Source organism: Leucopleurus acutus (genome assembly GCF_964270905.1).
Source record: "Leucopleurus acutus genome assembly, chromosome: 2".
Lineage (NCBI taxonomy): Eukaryota > Metazoa > Chordata > Mammalia > Artiodactyla > Delphinidae > Leucopleurus > Leucopleurus acutus.
Window position 1 is genome coordinate 181,882,403 of NC_139143.1, and position 17,123 is coordinate 181,899,525.

A 17,123-nucleotide genomic window follows, 5' to 3' on the forward strand; every position below is an offset into this window, starting at 1 on the left:
AGGAATAGTCGCTGATCCCTAAATTCTGGGGCTGCTCAGTGCTTCAGCCTGATCCTGTGAAGACCCTGAATTACAACATCTTAGAAGACCCTGGACAGAGGGCGTCATCATAGCTTCTGTTTACTTTTTATACTAAACTAATGCTTCCAGCAGAGGGTGATTTAACCCTGCCAGAGACATTTGGCAAAGCTGGAAGACATTTTTGGTTGTCACAACTGGGGGAAGGGTGCCACTGGCGTCTCATGGGTACAGACCAGGGGTGCTGCTACACATCCTATAATGCACAGGACATGAGAAAGAGTTACCCCACCCAGAACATCAACAGTGCAGAGGCTGAGAACCCCTGGTCTAAACCACGCGTCCTCATGGCATCGTGATCTCGCATTGAAGGGAGAATTCTCCCGTCCCCAGAAGGCATTGACTTACCATTTTCGTCTTAGCAGTTTCCAGTTCAGCTAATGTTTCACTTAATTTCATGGTGAGGCTCTCTGCTTTTAGACTTTCAGCCGTCTTTGTTTTCTGAGTCTTTTCTACCATGGCCAATGCATCATTTAATTTATCATTTAAAATGTCTTCTTTTTGCATTTTTAAATCTATCTCCTAGACAAACAGCAAACATCAAATTAACAGAAATTCAGGTATAAATATCTACCCTAGCCTCTCCCTCCCCTGTTTTCAGAGAGGAGGTGACCTCTGTTCTGGTATTGTTCTGTTGATCCTTTTAAAGTCCAAAGTCCATGTTTTCTCTGGAAGGTTCCAATGATTACAGAACTCTTTTTTTATATGCAGCTGAGATCTGTCTACTTGAGATTTCTGGTCTCTGAGCTCAGTGCTGTCACCTGGAGCTCATCGAACAAGTTTTATTTCTCTTTTATGAGACAGCCCTTTAAATATTTGAGGAGGGCTGTCATGTCTCTCCCTAAATCTATTTTCCAGGATAAATGTGCCAAGTTCCTTCATCCCTTCATCACAGGACCTGCCTCCAGGACACTCCTCCATCTTCCTCTGTGGCTTCGGCCCTGGGATGACCTCCCCTCGTCCCGTGGGGCCCCGGCAAGATTGGACTCTGGTCGCCATGTCCTCAACACATTCTCCCTCCTCCCGGGACCCATTCTTCCGATCTTTGTCGAAATTCTACTCTCCTCCTTGGGTCCATTCTCCAACACTGTGGAATGTGGGCTTCGTGACAGGCACTGTGCTGGGGCTGGACGCACTTTATTTATTTATTTGACTTCATTCTTTAGAGCAGTTTTAGGTTCACAGTAAAATTGAGCAGAAAGTACAGAGTTTCCATGAACTCCTGCCCCCATCACATGCACAGACTCCTCCACGGTCAACATCCCCACCGGACTGGTACATTTCTTACACTGATGAACCTGCCTCCACACATCATTGTCACCCAAAGTCCATAGTTTACGTTAGGGTTCACTCTTGGTATTGCACATTCTGTGGGTTTGGACAAATGTACAATGACATGTGTCTACCATTACAGTACCATACAGAATAGTTTTACTGCCCTAAAAACCCTACGTATTCCTTCTGTTTATCACCACTCCCCTAACCAATCCCTGATCTTTTTTTTTTTTTAATCCCTTATCTTTTAACTGTCGCCATAGTTTTGCCTTTTCCAGAACGTCATATAGTCGGAATCATACTGCATGTAGCCTTTTCATGAACATTATTTAATCCAGAACAGCCCCCCCAGGGGACTTCTCTGGCGGTCTGGTGGTTAAGACTCCACGTTTCCACTGCAAGGAGCATGGGTTTGATCCCTGGTTGGGGAACTAAGATCCCGTGTGCTGTGCAGCGCAGCCAAATAAAGAAAAAGAAAAAAGAAAGAAAAAGAAGAAAAAAATAACCCCCCAGTGATTCTATGTATGGTAATATTTGGGAACCTTTCTTTGAAGAAAACGATCTAAGATCGATGTGAATAGACTTGAAGATCTGTCTAGTCCCATCTGGTCTATTTATTTATTTATTTGGCTGCATCGGATCCTTGTTGCGGCATGCGGGATCTTTCGTTGCAGTGAGAGGGCTCTTCGTGACGGCGTGCGAGCTCCTCTCTAGTTGTGGCGCGTGGGCTGTAGCGCGTGCGGGCCTAGTTGCCCTGCAGCATGTGGGATCTTAGTTCCCCGACCAGGGATTGAACCTGCGTTCCCTGCATTGGAAGGCAGATTCTTAACCATTGGACCACCGTGGAAGTCCCAGCCCCATCTGGTCTTGAAAATCCTTTGAAATTGTATTTACCTGTATTTAAATTTAACCCACTATTGTCAGGTTGTGTGTTTATCACGTGCCTTGACTTTTGAGATATCAGCTTGCGTGTGTGTGTGTGTGTGTGTGTGTGTGTGTGTGTGTCTTGTACTGTTGGGACCCAGGAGGGGTGAATTCAGTCCTCCAGCTTGGAGGTGCCTAAGACAGGGTCCTGTGCAACAACTTCTGCTTCTCCTGCATCTCCTACTCTCAGTAATAATCGTAAACGTGGTTTGATTATGAAGATGATGATAGCGATGATGACAGATTCTGGTGGAGAAATAGCACCAAGGCGATCAGACATTCAGGCATCTATATCCTGCTGCCCCCTCTGTGACCCCGGGCAGCTGAGCCTACACCAAGGTCAAGGATAGAGAGAGGAGGGGTGATGATGAGAAGTCCTAGAGTCAGGTAGTCCTGGGTTCAGATTCTGCCCCTCCACTTCCTGGCTGTGAGATAATAATAAGAACAACAACAATAAAACATGCAGCATTCACTGAGTGCCAGGCGCTTGTCTCTGTGTATGTTAGCAATCAAGCCTCACAACCCCATGAGGTTGATCTATCGGATCATCTGTATTTCATAAGTGGGGAAACCAAGGCACAGAGGTGGCAACTCCTGCCTAGTGTCCCACAGCCAGGGGGTGGCAGAGGTAGGATTTGAACCGCCTGCCCCCAGAGCCTGGTGCTCGGCCATGCTGGCTCCTCCATGCCTTTTCCGCTTTGAGACTCATACCTCCTTCTGCCTGGTTATGCGGTTCTCCAGATCTTGCACCTTTTTCTTTTCCTTCTCTATGGCCTCCTTCGCTTTGTGTTTCTCGTAGGCGATGCTGCTCTCTGAAATCTGGAAGTCAACAACAAGCGGTTTGAGGGTGTGTGCACGAGAAAGGAAGGGAAGTGACAACAGCAAGGGGAAGCCAGGATTAGTAATCGTTGACACCAGTGAGTCAGGGTTTGGGAGTGAGAGCTCAAGGGACTGGATGCTCGCTGGAGAGAGAGGTGAGAAGGGTGGTGTGCCCAGCATGGTGAGAACCCGCAAGTCACGCCTTGGTTAGTTGTGTCCTTAAAAGAGAGAGTTATTCGTCTTTCAGGATTTCTGGGCTGGTGTTCAGGAAGTGACAGGCTGGTGAGTGTTCAGGTCAACGCATCTGGGACTGAGCCGCGAACTAAACTACTAAACGGACAGGTGACGGCACCAGTGTGGTCCCTTGTTGGGAAGTACCTGGCTTCTTGGGAGGTGGGGCAGGAGAGGCAAAGGGCAGGGGTGGGGGGCGGGAGGGGGTGGGGGGATACACCTCCTGTGCCAGCAGGCCTGACGCCTGTGGCTTCAAAGGACACTGGCGGTCTCTCTCCAGCCTACAAAGGCTTGGGTCCAGAAATTGAAGCCCAGGACAGTTTGGGACTGAGAACATATACCCCACAGATACGGTGATGGAGAGGGGATTGGAGCCCAGCTTCAACTACACAAGCCCCAGGAGGGAAACAGCCAGAGTAGGGTCAAGAAACCCTGTTTGCAGTTGTTGAAACTCTTGTAGTTATGCCTCCCGTACAAATATAAGAGTTCACAAGAATAACATTTTAATGAAATAAGTAATTTATATATGCATAAACAAAAGACTGGAAAGCTATGTACCAAAATATAAATAATGGCTATTTGGGGTGAATTGAGATTATGGTAATTTATATTTTCTTCTTTTCACTGGTCTGTATCTTCTAAATTTTCTTTAGTGAACATGCATTATTGGGTAAAAAGAAAATCTACTGACATTGTTATACTTTGGGGGTGGGTGGCTCTGGAGAAAAGAGGATCTTCCCGACAGCCTTGCTGTTCTAGCATTACGTCCTGGGCCTCCATCCCCCCTGCCCTGCTCTGCACACGGGCCTCCCCGCCCCACCTGGGCTCTGACTCTCCTCCCTGCATGGGCTTGGCATTTTCCCACTGCCAAGTCTGCCTAAGACTGTCCAGACCCCACCCTGCGAGTCTGTGTCCTGCCTGACGTAAGAGGCCACATGCCCCACGGGAGGGCACCCTCCCTTCTCTTATTCTGCGCCGCTTGGCAAATTACAAATGAAAATGATGATGATGATACTGCCCACGCTCTAAATTCTGCAACATGAGCCCCTGCACTGTGCACTGAACGCGAGCCCCCAGGTGGCGTCTGCCCCCCATTCTGCACGTGAGGACACAGAGGCTGTAAGTGAGGCAGGGAGAGGATGAGTAATGCATTAAGGTCACACCATCTGGAAGTGGTGGTGCCAGTTCAGATGCCAGTGCCCTGCCCTAGCCACCCTGCCACCTGGCTTCTGGACCTGGCCTGAGCTGTCCTCCTGATTCCAGCCCCACCCTACCTGGAGGCAGGAGACATGCTTGTGTATTCAAACGTAGACTGGCACAGAGTCTGCCACCCTGCTCAGTGGGAGCCCACACTCTAAAGCCCCACCCCTGGCCCATCTGTATAAGGGCTGATCTGGGGGCAGCTATGACCGCAGTTTGGGTTCTACCCCTTAACAAGGCTCGCTCTGTGTCGGAGCTCCCTCGCCCTGTGTGGACTCTGACCTCACTTCCCTGCAGGGGCTGGCACAGCCTCACTCCCAAGGTCTTTGCTTGCCTGTCCAGCCCCCATATCCCGCCATGCACTCCATCCTCCCCACCCGACCGGGACTCTGACCTCACCTGCGGAGGTGGTCACAATGCATGCACGGACTCCTCGAAACAAACCTCTGTCACTGCACCCGCATTAGAGATGGGGACACAGAGAGGGCAAGGGGCTTGCCCAGAGTCACACAGCATGTTGGGGCAGAGCTGGAATTGGGACCAGAATCGACACTTTTAGCCCACCCAGCTCTGCTGCCATGCCTCGCTTCGCCTACTGTGTGTCTCCCTCCGGCTTTCTTCCTCTGACCCATTTGGCTTCCGTCTTGTTCCAGCTTGATTTCATTCTTCCCGTCCTGCCCCTGTCCCTCTGGCAAACTCCGGTCCCTCTCCTTTGCACTTGGAACCCCTGACCTAGTGGCATTCTCTTCCCGCAGATGTTCCCGTGGTGTTCCCTCTGCCCTCCAGTTCTTACGCAAGGTCACCTCCTTGGAGACGCCCTCCCCGCTGGCGGGCCACTCTCTAACCCACCCTGGTTTTGCCTACCCCACAGCCTGTGGCTCTGGAGTCACCTGTGTTTGTTTACATGGTTGTCTGTCCTCCGCCCTAGAGTCGGGGGCATGGCCGTGGTCCGTCTAGTGCTCTGCGGTATCCCTGACACCCAATAAGGTCTGACACGTGGTAGGTACTCAGTAAATATTTGCAGATGGATGAATAAATCTGAATTAAACAATTCATTGAGTCACCAGCTTTGTTTCTGGAAGTTCCACGAGGGCCGGCACATGTCTGTGTGTGCCCCCTCTGTCCCTACAGTCCGGCTCCTGGAGATGCCGTCACAGGTCACTGAGGGCACGGCCACCTGGCCTCCTGGGTCCGAGAGCCCTTCTTTGACTTTCACGGCATGACTCGGGCGTTCATCCCTCCTCTGAGCCTTGGGGCCTGCCTTTCATGGCGGCTCCGGCTGGTAAGCCCAGTCCCCAGGCTGGTGGCAGTGGATGTCACTGGCTCGGCCTGGGCCTGGCACTTGGACACCCCTTCCCCCTCCCACATCACCCTGTCCTTGAGGGTGTACTTCTCATCTCTTGCAGAAGGCACTGACCCCTGGTGCTTATTTGATGTGACCACCGTGTGAGCTGGTTGTGTACCGTCTACTCCATCTTACTCTGCAATGTTTGTGTCTCTATCTGTCCATCGGCCCAGGGAGGGTCTACTTTGGAGTCTATGAAACTAGGAGGCTGGCGCCAAGAGGGTGTTTTCCTACTGTGCCCACGCTGGGTGCATCATAAATACCTTTCGACGACGAGGAGGATGCTGGCTGAGGGACTGACCCAGACTCCAACCCAGCGGGTCTCCCCTGGAGTGCAGCTCCCTTCCCTAGGTAGTTGGCCAGCAGTGCTTTTGAAGACGGCCCTCTGTGTGCGAGTGCAGTTCTAAGTACTTAATATACACTAACTCATTTAATCCCGCGAGGCAGACACTGTATCCCTCCCCATGTTACAGATGAGGAAACTGACGCACAGGAGGTTAGGTGATCTGCCCTAGGGTCATACAGCTGGTGAGTCCTGTGTTGTGATATCGGCCACTCTGAACAGAGGCACGGCTCCCCACCTGCCCGCTTTGCCACCTGCTCTACATCAGGGCGCCGAAACACAGCCTCGCATCTGGTTCTGGAGCTCCTTCCAAAGGGCTTTTGGCTGCCACGGCCCAATTTGTCTCTCTCTCTGCTCTTCAGACCTCCTTCTGCTGGGTTAAGTGGTTCTCCAGATCTCGCACTTTTCTCTTTTCTGTCTCTAAGGCTTCCTTTGCTTTGCTTTTCTCATGGGCAATGCTGCTCTCCAAAATCTGAAAATCAATGACCAGTCTTTTTGGTTGCCTGCACATTTAGGGGGAAAATTGCTAATAACGATGATACTAATTATAATGACAGTAGCTCAAACGTTGAGGGTTGGTCTTCCGTGCCAGGGCCCAAGGCCAGCGCTTCTCACTCACGTCACTCTCACGGCAACCTCATCAGAGAAGTTAGCGTCACCATTTAACTAAAGAACGGAAAGTTGGTGAGGGTGCGGGGACCATGAAGTTTGTTAGTGGTGAGGCCAGGATTGAACCCCTCACGTTGCCTGTGGTGGAGGCCCTGGCAGGGAGCAAGCCAGCAGAGGCGACCAAGCCTGTCTTATTTCAGAGTCTGAGCCCTTATCATTGTGCCAGGCAGCCTCTGTGATAAGAAGAAGAAGAATCTCATTAATAATGGAATTTCCCATTGTTGAAGTAAATCTCTGAAAGACAATCAGGTTTCTAGAGGAGGGCAGTGTATTGAATTAATGAGCCACACGGAACAATCTCTAGGAGGGCGGGGGCAAAGCTCACAAGGGAAGCTCTGAGAGGATGCGAGGGCTGTGATTGGTAATTAGTGCCCGCAGTCAGGGACTTTCATCTAGGAAGCAGCTTGCCGATAAGCCGTTCAGTTAAATGGTTTATGCAAATTGCAGAAGGCTAGAAGTTGCCGGTAAGGCCCCCGTTTCTAGTCACTGCGAGAAAGGGCACCTCAGATTCATCATCATTATGTTAAAAAAAAACAAACAAAAAGAAAGGGCACCTCAACTCTCAAACGGGCTGTGTTTTAAACACCAGCTTGGCAGAGGTCTGGAATTTGGAACACGGTTTCCATTATAGCTGGTGGTTAGGGTCCGAGATTCGCCTGCAAAAATATCTAATCCATAATATGGAGGAAATACTACACATTTTTATATATTTTGCAGTGAAAAGCAGTTTAAAAAACGCCAACACTCATCTGTTCCAATACCAGCCCCCAACGAAGCAGAAGTGCAGTAACATCGCGGGAGCCTGGCGTCTCCCATGAGACGTGAGGGAGCCGAAGGTCTGAGGAGGGTTTCGGGTTGGGACAGTTTCCTGCCCCACTGGCCTGATCTCACGTCTACACGCGGGACTTTGCTCTCGGCAGCTCCTCTGCAGCCGAGATGGGCGCTACGCACTACAGGGAAGCCTGTCCTCGTGCAACTCACGTCCAGGTCCCGTCCCCCCGGGCCACTTTGCTCCCACGCTCCTGGGCAGGTCGTGGGAATTAACCATTAACGTTACCTCCAAACCCGCATTATGACCTAGTGATTCTGTCGTCCTTAAAGATGCATCTGACAGTGTGGAGGAAGGTCTAATAGAAAGAAAAATCAAAGGACTGTTTGAGGTTGATCTAAGTCTGTGTCTGGGATTTTAATCTCAGGTTCCCCTGACAAGAAGCCACGGAGAGGTCCTGCCGGGAGAAGTGGGTTGACGCTGTCCTAGGCCTGGGTGACCCGGCCACAGCTCCTCCCTGCCATGGGGCTGTCCACCACCAGGCTTTCCTTAAATCTCCCTCCTGAAGTGCCCCATGACCTCGAGATCTCTAAAATCAAGGGGCTTCCCCATCTTTGTGCTGATGACCTCTCAGTGGCATTTGGCCGCCGGGAACCCTTGTGACACCCTCCTCCTCCTTGCCACCCATGGAGAAATAACTCAGGACCAGGTACTGACACTGTTTACACAGGCCTGCAGAGCACAGCTGCGCCGGAAACCTGAGTGAGACCCAACACATAAACACTTTCCCTCTCTGGATCGGATCAAATGACATGGGCTCTGCCCACCAGGCTCATTATTTCTCCCTCACTGGTGGGTGGGCCAGGGTTTCCCTCTGAGGAGTGGGATGCAGTGGGGGTTGGTAGGAGGCAAGTACCTAAACAGAAGTGGAAGTACAGTGATTGATAGTATTAATAGCTACCATTCTTTGAGAGATGATTCTGGGTCAAACACTTTAGTGTACATTATCTCTAATCTTCACAGCCATCCTTTAAAGAAGGTAGGTATTGAGCCAGTAAGTAGCCCAGCCAGGCTGCAAAGCCTGCACTCCTCACTCCTCTGCACTGCCCCAGGACCGAAGCGCTAATGAAAACATTTTGTAAAAAAGACTCAGGGATCTGAGGGTGACCACGAGGTAAGTATGAGTGAACACTGTAATAGGGCTTTTCCAAAAGCCATTTTGGACACATCAATAGAAGTACAACATCTTCAACGAGGGAGAGAAGAGTCCTGCTCTAGGCCACTAAATGTTGGAGAACTGTGTCCAGTTTTGCCTACAAAAACTTTAGGAAGAAAACAGATGATGGGTTGCAAACTCAGATGCCTACAGGGGCTCGACAGTTACCCAAAGTGAAGTGGGTTGTGTGTAATGCAATAGGGAATGGCGAGGACTGTGGCAAACTTCTGCTACTTGGTTCCACTCCGGCCCGTTTTTGCCAAGTGGAAAGGAGGGCCAGATTTATAAACTTTTCAAGAGAGGGTGGAAATCTGGATTTTTCAGTATGGTTTATGAATTCAAGAAAAAACACTCTAGGACCGAACGTAACATGTCTGCAGGCCCTTTTCAGCCAGTGAGCTGCCCATCTGTGGCTTCTGGAGCACAGAGCAGCTCAGAGGAGCGGAACAAGGCCATGCTCCAGGACTGTGAATTGCATTTGGGTCTGGAGAGGAGCGGGTGCCTCTATTTTCAAGCATCTATAAAAGGTTATTCTGTGGAAGAGAAAGTATTCAATAGACGGGTCTTGCAGGAGCCCGGGGGCGGGGGTGGAGGATTGAAACCCTTCTGGGAGAAAGTCTGGGTCAATTCAACCTAAAGGAATAATGTTCTGCCAGCCCAAGGCATCAACACTGGTATAGACTGCCCTGGGCTGCAGAAAATTCCTTGGTGGTGGAGCTGAAGGCTGGATGATTTTAGGATGTTGTTGGAGGATACACGCAGCCCTGAAGTCCCACGATTCTGTAATTCCTCCATTTTTGGGATTTGGGATACAATCTCTGTACATGCTCATGTCACCAATCCCAACTTGTCCCCTATCTAAGGCTGTATTTTACGCTGTTTACAATTTTTCCAACTAATTGTGAAGGCTACAGCTCTAGGGTTCTCTCCTAGAGTCCCCCTTGCTTCTTCCCAGACTAGCTGAGCCCTCCCAAGGACAAATCACTCTAGGAAACTCTGCCACGCGCTTCTCCCCATCATCTGTGGTTCTAAACTTCTTCCATTTGGCCCTCAAGCCGGATTTGGGCTGGAGCCAACTATCTCCCCGAGCTGCGTACCTCCTTCTGGCGGGTTAAGCGATTCTCCAGCTCTTGGACTTTGCTCTGTTCTTCTTCTAATGCTTCCTTTGCTCTGCTTTTCTCCTGAGAAATGGTTTCCTCCAAAGCCTGAAAGTCATGATTGTTGTTTAACAGACATGGTTACCATAGTAGGGATCTGGACTCTGTGCCAGGCACTGCACGGATTCACTCTTTCACTTCTCACAACAAGAAAACTCTTTCACTTCTCACTGCCACAGAAAACGGTGGGCAGTATACTTAGGGGCTAAGAGTACGGGGTCTGGAGTCGGCAGGCCCACATTAGAGCCTCCGGTCGATCCTTCCTAGATGTATAGTCTTGGGCAAGGGAGAAGTTTTAGAAGCCTCAGTTTCCCTGTCTGTACAATGGGGACAGTAATAGTGCTTCCTGCATTGGGTTGATGTGAGGAGCAGATGAGATGATGCACATGAAATACTTGTCACACGATAACTATTCACTAGTAAAGATTAGTCATTTCTTCTGTCATTTCAACTTTGCAAAGGAGGAAACAGGCTTAGAGAGATTAAGGAATCTGTTCAGTTTACTAGTAAATCACGTCAACAGGAGTTTGAACCCTGGTCCCTTTGACCCTAGAGACAGGAGTTGGCAAGCTATGGCATCTGGGCCAAATCTGGCCCGCTGCCTGTAAATAAAGTTTTATTGGCATCCCTCCATGCTCATCGTGGGTTGCCTACAACTGCCTCTGCACTGCAACAACAGAGCTGAGAAGCCACAACAGAGACCATACGACCCGCAAAACTGAAAATAGATACTATCTGGCTCTTCGTGGAAAAAGTTTGCTGCTCCCTGATGTAAACCATTAGTGTGTGCACAAATCAGAGGACTGCTGCTAACAGATCATAATAAAAAAAAGAATAATAATAAAATAATAAATAATTAAAAAATAAATAAACAAAAAGTAATAAAAAAAGAATGTTGGCTCCATAAGGGAACCTAGAATTTCTTACCCTTGAAACAGAGTCCTCAGACAAGTTAGGACTCGTGAGGAGTTTAATTAATGAATTCGGACAAGCATATTTTTAGAAAGGGTGGGGGTGATGGTGTCATGTGGTATGAGGGAGGTTCACTTAAAATCGGGGCACCTGGCACTGGAGTCTGGAACAGTACTTTCAGATGAGTCCCTGGGGTCGAGCTGATCAATGTGCGTGTCTGGGGAAGGATGACCCTCGACGGGACGACAGTGGACATGAGCAGTGGCGCTCTGTCTTGGTGGGTCCCTGGCATTGCGTCCCCCTCTGCATGGGCTGGTGTGCGCGCTAAGCTTTGTTGTGATTAAAGGGGGGTCGATGTCAGCCCTTGAAACCCTGTATCTGTTGGAATCGATGTTACAAATGGGTGTCTGGGAGGCCCAGGCCGGTGCCCAAGGTGATGTTGAACACGCTGGGGCTGCAATACTGTACATCCACAGTGGGAACAAATCAAACCAAAGTTAAAACTAAAATAAGACCTTTGGCAAAGGGAGAAGTTAACCAGAGAGGAGGGAGGGAACAGGTGGAGAGCCTGGTGGAGATTTTGAAGATTGCTAGGTTCTTTCTGGTTTCATTTCCCTCTCTGTGGAATGGCACTGGCTTTTTCTATGTCTGATTGTCCTTCTGGAGGGAGCTGCCTTGATTTAAGGCTGTTGTGAATGGTACCTTTATGTGCCTCACAGGTGATTTTGGTCAGGTGGTTCTTCCTTTTTAATCTTTTATTTCACAAAAGGCAGAAAGGCAGAGAAAGAGGCAGACAGGAGAAGAGGTAGCGGGGCGTGAACTAGAGGATGAAAGGGAGCAGGCAGAGGTCTTTGCCTCTTGGAGACGTCTGGAGAGTGAGGGTGTGTGACAGAAGGACGGTCCAAGCAGGAAGTCACCAAGCTTCTCCCGGTGAAGGCGGAGGAAACGGCAGGTCCAGTCCTTCTCAGGGGAAGAAAGGAGGTGCTGGGGGGGAGTTGGGGTCCAGCGGATCTGGTGCTGCTGTCTTGAGGGGGGTGGAGGAGGGGCAGCACGCTGTGGCCCTCCACCGTGGCTGCACATTGGAACCACCAGGGAGAGCTTATCAATTCCAGTGCCTGAGCCACACCCTCACCCCAGTTAGGTCAGAACCTGGGGGTGGGGTGGGGGGAGGGGTACAAGGCATTAGTATTTTTTAATCTCTTAGGTGACAAAAGTGCAGCCAAAGTCATGAGCCACTGATCTAGGATGATGGCGACCGAGGTAGTTATATTCATGGTGGGTCCCTGAATATCAGAAAGGGCCAACTCAAGGACAAGGATGAGAATCAGCCCATTATGTGCAGTTTCCTGGCTTTCTCCTGAGATGCTGATTCAGTGGGTCTGGGGTGGGGCCCAAGAAGCTATATTTTTCACCAGCGTCCAGGTGGTTCTTATCGGCCAACTTGGGGAAAACCTTCTTCTAAGACTTTGTGACTGAAAATGTAGTCTGCAGAGCTGTGCCGTCAGTACCAGCTGGGAGCTGGTCAGAAATGCAGAATCCCAGGCTCCCCCCGCCCCCAAGACCTGCTGAATCAGAATCTGCATTTTAACAACATCCCCATGTGATCCGTGGACACCTTTGAGTTGAGAGGCGCTGCTGTAAAGTATCCTCTAATTGGCTGGTTTCTGGAAAAGTAAGTAGCAGTTTTGGCCATGTGTTTCTTTTCTTTTTTTTTTTTTTTTTTTGCGGTATGCGGGCCTCTCATTGCCGTGGCCTCTCCCGTTGCGGAGCACAGGCTCCGGACGCGCAGGCTCAGCGGCCGTGGCTCACGGGCCCAGCCGCTCCGCGGCATGTGGGATCTTCCCGGACCGGGGCACAAACCCGTGTCCCCTGCATCGGCAGGCGGACTCTCAACCACTGCGCCACCAGGGAAGCCCCATGTGTTTCCCCTGATATGCATGAAGAGAAAGCAGAAGACTGAAATACTATTGGTTGGTCTTGCACACACTTAGACACAAACCGGGACCTGCAGTAACGACTGGGATTTGTATCAGTAAAATCAGCTGCAGTTTATAAACAAAGTACCATTTCTAGACATTTCAATAACCTTGCCTCTTCAAGTTGATCTCTGAGTTTTAGGACTCAAGCTTCATGTTAATTCCTCCTACATCATTCACCCTCTTTAATTAATTTAGTTCCCAACAAGGAGTTGCTGAGATTTCTCCATCTAAGTACGCGCCCTCTGTTTCTCATAGGAAAGCCCATTTCATCAGTTTCCAGTAGTAAAGAGAAGGACGGGGGCCACCTTACCGATTTCTCTTCCGTTAGCCGCTTGACTCTGGCTTTCAGCTTCTCCTCTTGCTGTAGCCTTTCCTCGGTCAGCTTCTCCTTCTCTTCCAGATGCTGCCGTAACTTTTCTTGCAGCAAATACTGCTGAGTCTCCTGAGAACTGTTGATCTTGATCTGAAATGAGGTGAAGGGAAACTGCAGCTGATGGGGGACAGGACTAATGCAGGAGTCATTTCCACTACCTTTGGGGGCGGGACAAAGGTTCACGAAACTTTCTTGAAAACACAGAAAAATGATGCTTAGCTTAGTAACTAATAGGGAAGTAGTAGAGCATCGTGGTTAAGAGCTCAGACTCTAGATCTAGATAGAATCTCAGCTCTAGTTCTTTCTAGACACTTCTTTGTATAGAGAATGAGGTTAATACTAGTATCTACCTCTTAGAGTTGTAAGAATGAGATAATGATGGAAAGCTTTTAGCACAGTGTTTAGCACATAGTAGGTGCTCAGTAAATGGTAGTTAGACTTATTTGTTATTATTTGCTGAGTGTAAGAGAAAAAGCAGTGAGCTAGGGCCAGAAGGCCTGAGCTTTTGTCTTGATTCTTCCACCAACTATCTGTGTGACGTTGAAACAGTCACCTAGCCTCTGAATGTCACTGTCCATCTCTGTAAAATAAGGAGAATGGACTAGATCAGGGGTTGGCAAACTACTGTCTGCAGGCCAAATATGGACCACTGCCCATTTTTATAAATAAAAATTTATTGGAGCAGAGCATGCCCGTCACGCCCATTCATTTACTTCTGTCTATGGCTGCCTTTGCTCTACAACAGCTGGTCAGATAAGTGTGGCAGAGGCCGTATGTCCTGCAAAGCCTAAAATATTTACCATCTGGCCCTTTACAGAAGAAGTTTGCTGACCCCTGGACCAGATGGTCTTTGAGGTTGATCGTAATGCTGGTCCCAATATTTCACCCTTCCTCTATTCATATCTTTGGCTCTGTAACTTGCAGTGCCCACCCATATGCCGCCCCCTGACACTGAACTCAGTCATGTGACTTGCTCTGGCCAATGGGATGTTGGCAGACATAACACAAGCAGAGGATTGAAAAGCACTCCGTGATTGGGCCTGCTTTCTCTTCCCGATGTCTGCTTCCTCTGCTAGCACCATGAGAACGTGCCCAGGCCAGCCTGCTGGAGAATCAGAGACACGTGGGACACGTGGAACAGAGCACAGCTGCTCCAGCTGAGGCCAGCCTATATCGACCAAGGCCCAGCCAACACCCAGACACGTAAGCAAGTCCATCCAAGACCAGCGGACCCACCTAGCGGCTGGCCCCAGATGTGTGATCAGTAGACAATAACTGTGGAACACTGCTAAAAGTGTTATGGTTGTTTATTATACAGTATTAATACGGCAATAGCTACCAGAGAGATACAATCCCTAAGGATAATTTTGCCTCTAAAATGTCGACATCATGTAACTTTTCGTAATTCTGCTGCCTATACTGTGGCTAGCTGTACTTCTTCCACGGCATTTAATAAACAATTGTAAAGATCTGATGGCATTTAAATTTTTCTGGTTTTTGACAGAGGAAAACAAGCCTCCTTGCCCTCCTGGGAGATCTCAGCCACCCTGTCTGAAGCATTTCGTGTGCAAATGTAGGTATCATTTCACCTTTTGGAGGATGTGTGCTGACTACCTAACAGAGGAGAAACAGAGTTAAAATGCTCAGGGCTAGGTAAATTCTAAGGAGGAGCTGAAATGAACTTTTTAAAATTTTTTTAAAATTTTTTTATTTTTTTAACATCTTTATTGGGGTATAATTGCTTTACAATGGTGTGTTAGTTTCTGCTTTATAACAAAGTGAATCAGCTATACATATACACATGTTCCCATATCTCTTCCCTCTTGCGTCTCCCTCCCTCCCACCCTCCCTATCCCACCCCTCCAGGCTGTCACAAAGCACCGAGCCAATATCCCTCTGCCATGCGGCTGCTTCCCACTAGCTATCTACCTTACTACGTTTGTTAGTGTGTATATGTCCATGACTCTCTCTCGCCCCGTCACAGCTCACCCTTCCCCCTCCCCATAACCTCAAGTCCGTTCTCTAGGAGGTCTGCGTCTTTATTCCTGCCTTATGAAATGAACTTTTGAAGTTCAAAGATTACCTGAAGTTCCTGGGTCCAGCTTGTAATTTTTTTATAATGTTCCAGAAGGTATTTCAGATACAAAGACAATCCTTAAAGAGAGAAGGAAGAAGAAGGTAAGTATCAATTCAATTCACTTCCTTTGCTTTCTGAATAATGTCTTCACAGAGCTTGCCAACAGGTGGGTGAGGGCAACGCTGCCCTCCCATCAAGGAAACGTGAATTGCCATCCACCTTGTGTTTTTTTTTTTTTTTTTTTTTTTTTTTGCGGTACGCGGGCCTCTCACTGTTGTGGCCTCTCCCGTTGCGGAGCACAGGCTCCGGATGCGCAGGCTCAGCGGCCATGGCTCACGCGCCCAGCCGCTCCGCGGCATGTGGAATCTTCCCAGACCGGGGTGCGAACCCGTGTCCCCTGCATCGGCAGGCGGACTCTCAACCACTGCTCCACCAGGGAAGCCCCACCTTGTGTTTTTAAAATTGTTGATCAGCTTCGGTTGGGCTCAAGTCCAAGTTTCTTTTTGTGGGAGGACAATAAAAACCATCTGCAGAGCTCCTACCGACTAAGTGTCTACCGTGTGCAGCACTGTGAGCTGAGCAGGGGATGATATGAAGCCATTCAGTGTGAGAGACAAGGTCTACGTGCCTGGGAGGAAACAGGCAGGGACTCCAGGTGGCGTGGAAGTGATGGCTGAAGGAGTGGGGAAGTGTGAGGGTCCCAGAGGAGGGGCCATCATTCACCTGGAGTGATCACTGGTGGCTGAGGACCCACTGGGCGTGGGCATTGGTGGGTACGCAGAGTTGGAGGGGATGGCGTTTCAGAATGGAAGATGTGGTTGGGTGAATGATGCCTCCCCCCGCAGAGATGTCTGGGTCCTAATCCTTAGAGCCTGTGAACATTACCTAACAGGGCAGAAGGACCTTTGCAGATGTGGTGAAGTTAAGGATCTTGAGATGGGGGCGCTTATCCTGGATCAGCTGGGTGGACCCGATATAGTCGCATGGGTTCTTACAAGAAGCAGACACAGGGAGTCTGACTACAGACAGAGCCGGTGATGTGACAGAAGCAGAGAGTTGAAGATGCTCCTCTGCCATGAGCCAAGGAAAGCGGGGAATTTTTATTTCCTCGCCTTTTCCAGTCTAGAAACTGGAAAAGGTGAGGAAACGGATTCTTTCCTAGAGCCTCCAGAAGGAACCAGCCCCTTGCCTTTACCTTAGCGAAACTGATTTTGGACCTTTGGCCTCCAGAACTGTAAAAGAATAAATATGAGTTGTGTTAAGCCCCTAAGTTTGTGGTAATTTGTTAGAACAGCCATAGGAAACTAATACGGGGGGTGAAGGCAGGAGGCAGGATGAGAGGTGGGGAAATGCAGTGCATGTTCTGGAAGAGGGTGGAGCTTAACTGGGGTAGAGCAGATGACGGCGGAGGGGAGGAGTAGAGGGAAGAGCTGGGATGGAAAGCTGAGTTCAATTTGTGGCCAGCCTAGAACAGTAGCCTAAAGAGTATAAACTTGAGTTAAACATCACTGAAACGTCATGAGTGTGACCTGTGTGCCCGGCCCTCTGCCAAGCCATCAGCGCATCACCCCACTGTATTGTCCCGCCATCGCCTCCTTTTACACATGGGGCAGTCGGGCTCTGAGACATGTGGCTGCTGGACGCCACACAGCTGGCAAATGGCTGAGCCAGGGCTTGGGCTCACAGTGGTGTGACTCCAGGGTCTGAGTCACTGCTATTTCAGCTTCTGATGGAGCAGTGAGTTGGCTTAATGAAG

General features: G+C 49.5%; 1 protein-coding gene across 1 annotated transcript in view; it reads right to left on the minus strand.

Moving 5' to 3' along the window:
- Positions 1 to 17,123, minus strand: part of FHAD1 (forkhead associated phosphopeptide binding domain 1) — a gene marked incomplete at its 3' end in the record, with an annotated part of 135,906 nt that overhangs the window by 29,774 nt on the left and 89,009 nt on the right. The window contains exons 15-20 of the mRNA XM_082865272.1: positions 15,374 to 15,444; positions 13,228 to 13,380; positions 9,967 to 10,074; positions 6,580 to 6,687; positions 2,989 to 3,096; positions 427 to 600 (exon numbers count right to left, since the gene is read on the minus strand). Coding sequence (XP_082721398.1) covers positions 427 to 600; positions 2,989 to 3,096; positions 6,580 to 6,687; positions 9,967 to 10,074; positions 13,228 to 13,380; positions 15,374 to 15,444 — 722 coding nt within the window. The remainder of the gene's footprint in view (positions 1 to 426; positions 601 to 2,988; positions 3,097 to 6,579; positions 6,688 to 9,966; positions 10,075 to 13,227; positions 13,381 to 15,373; positions 15,445 to 17,123) is intronic.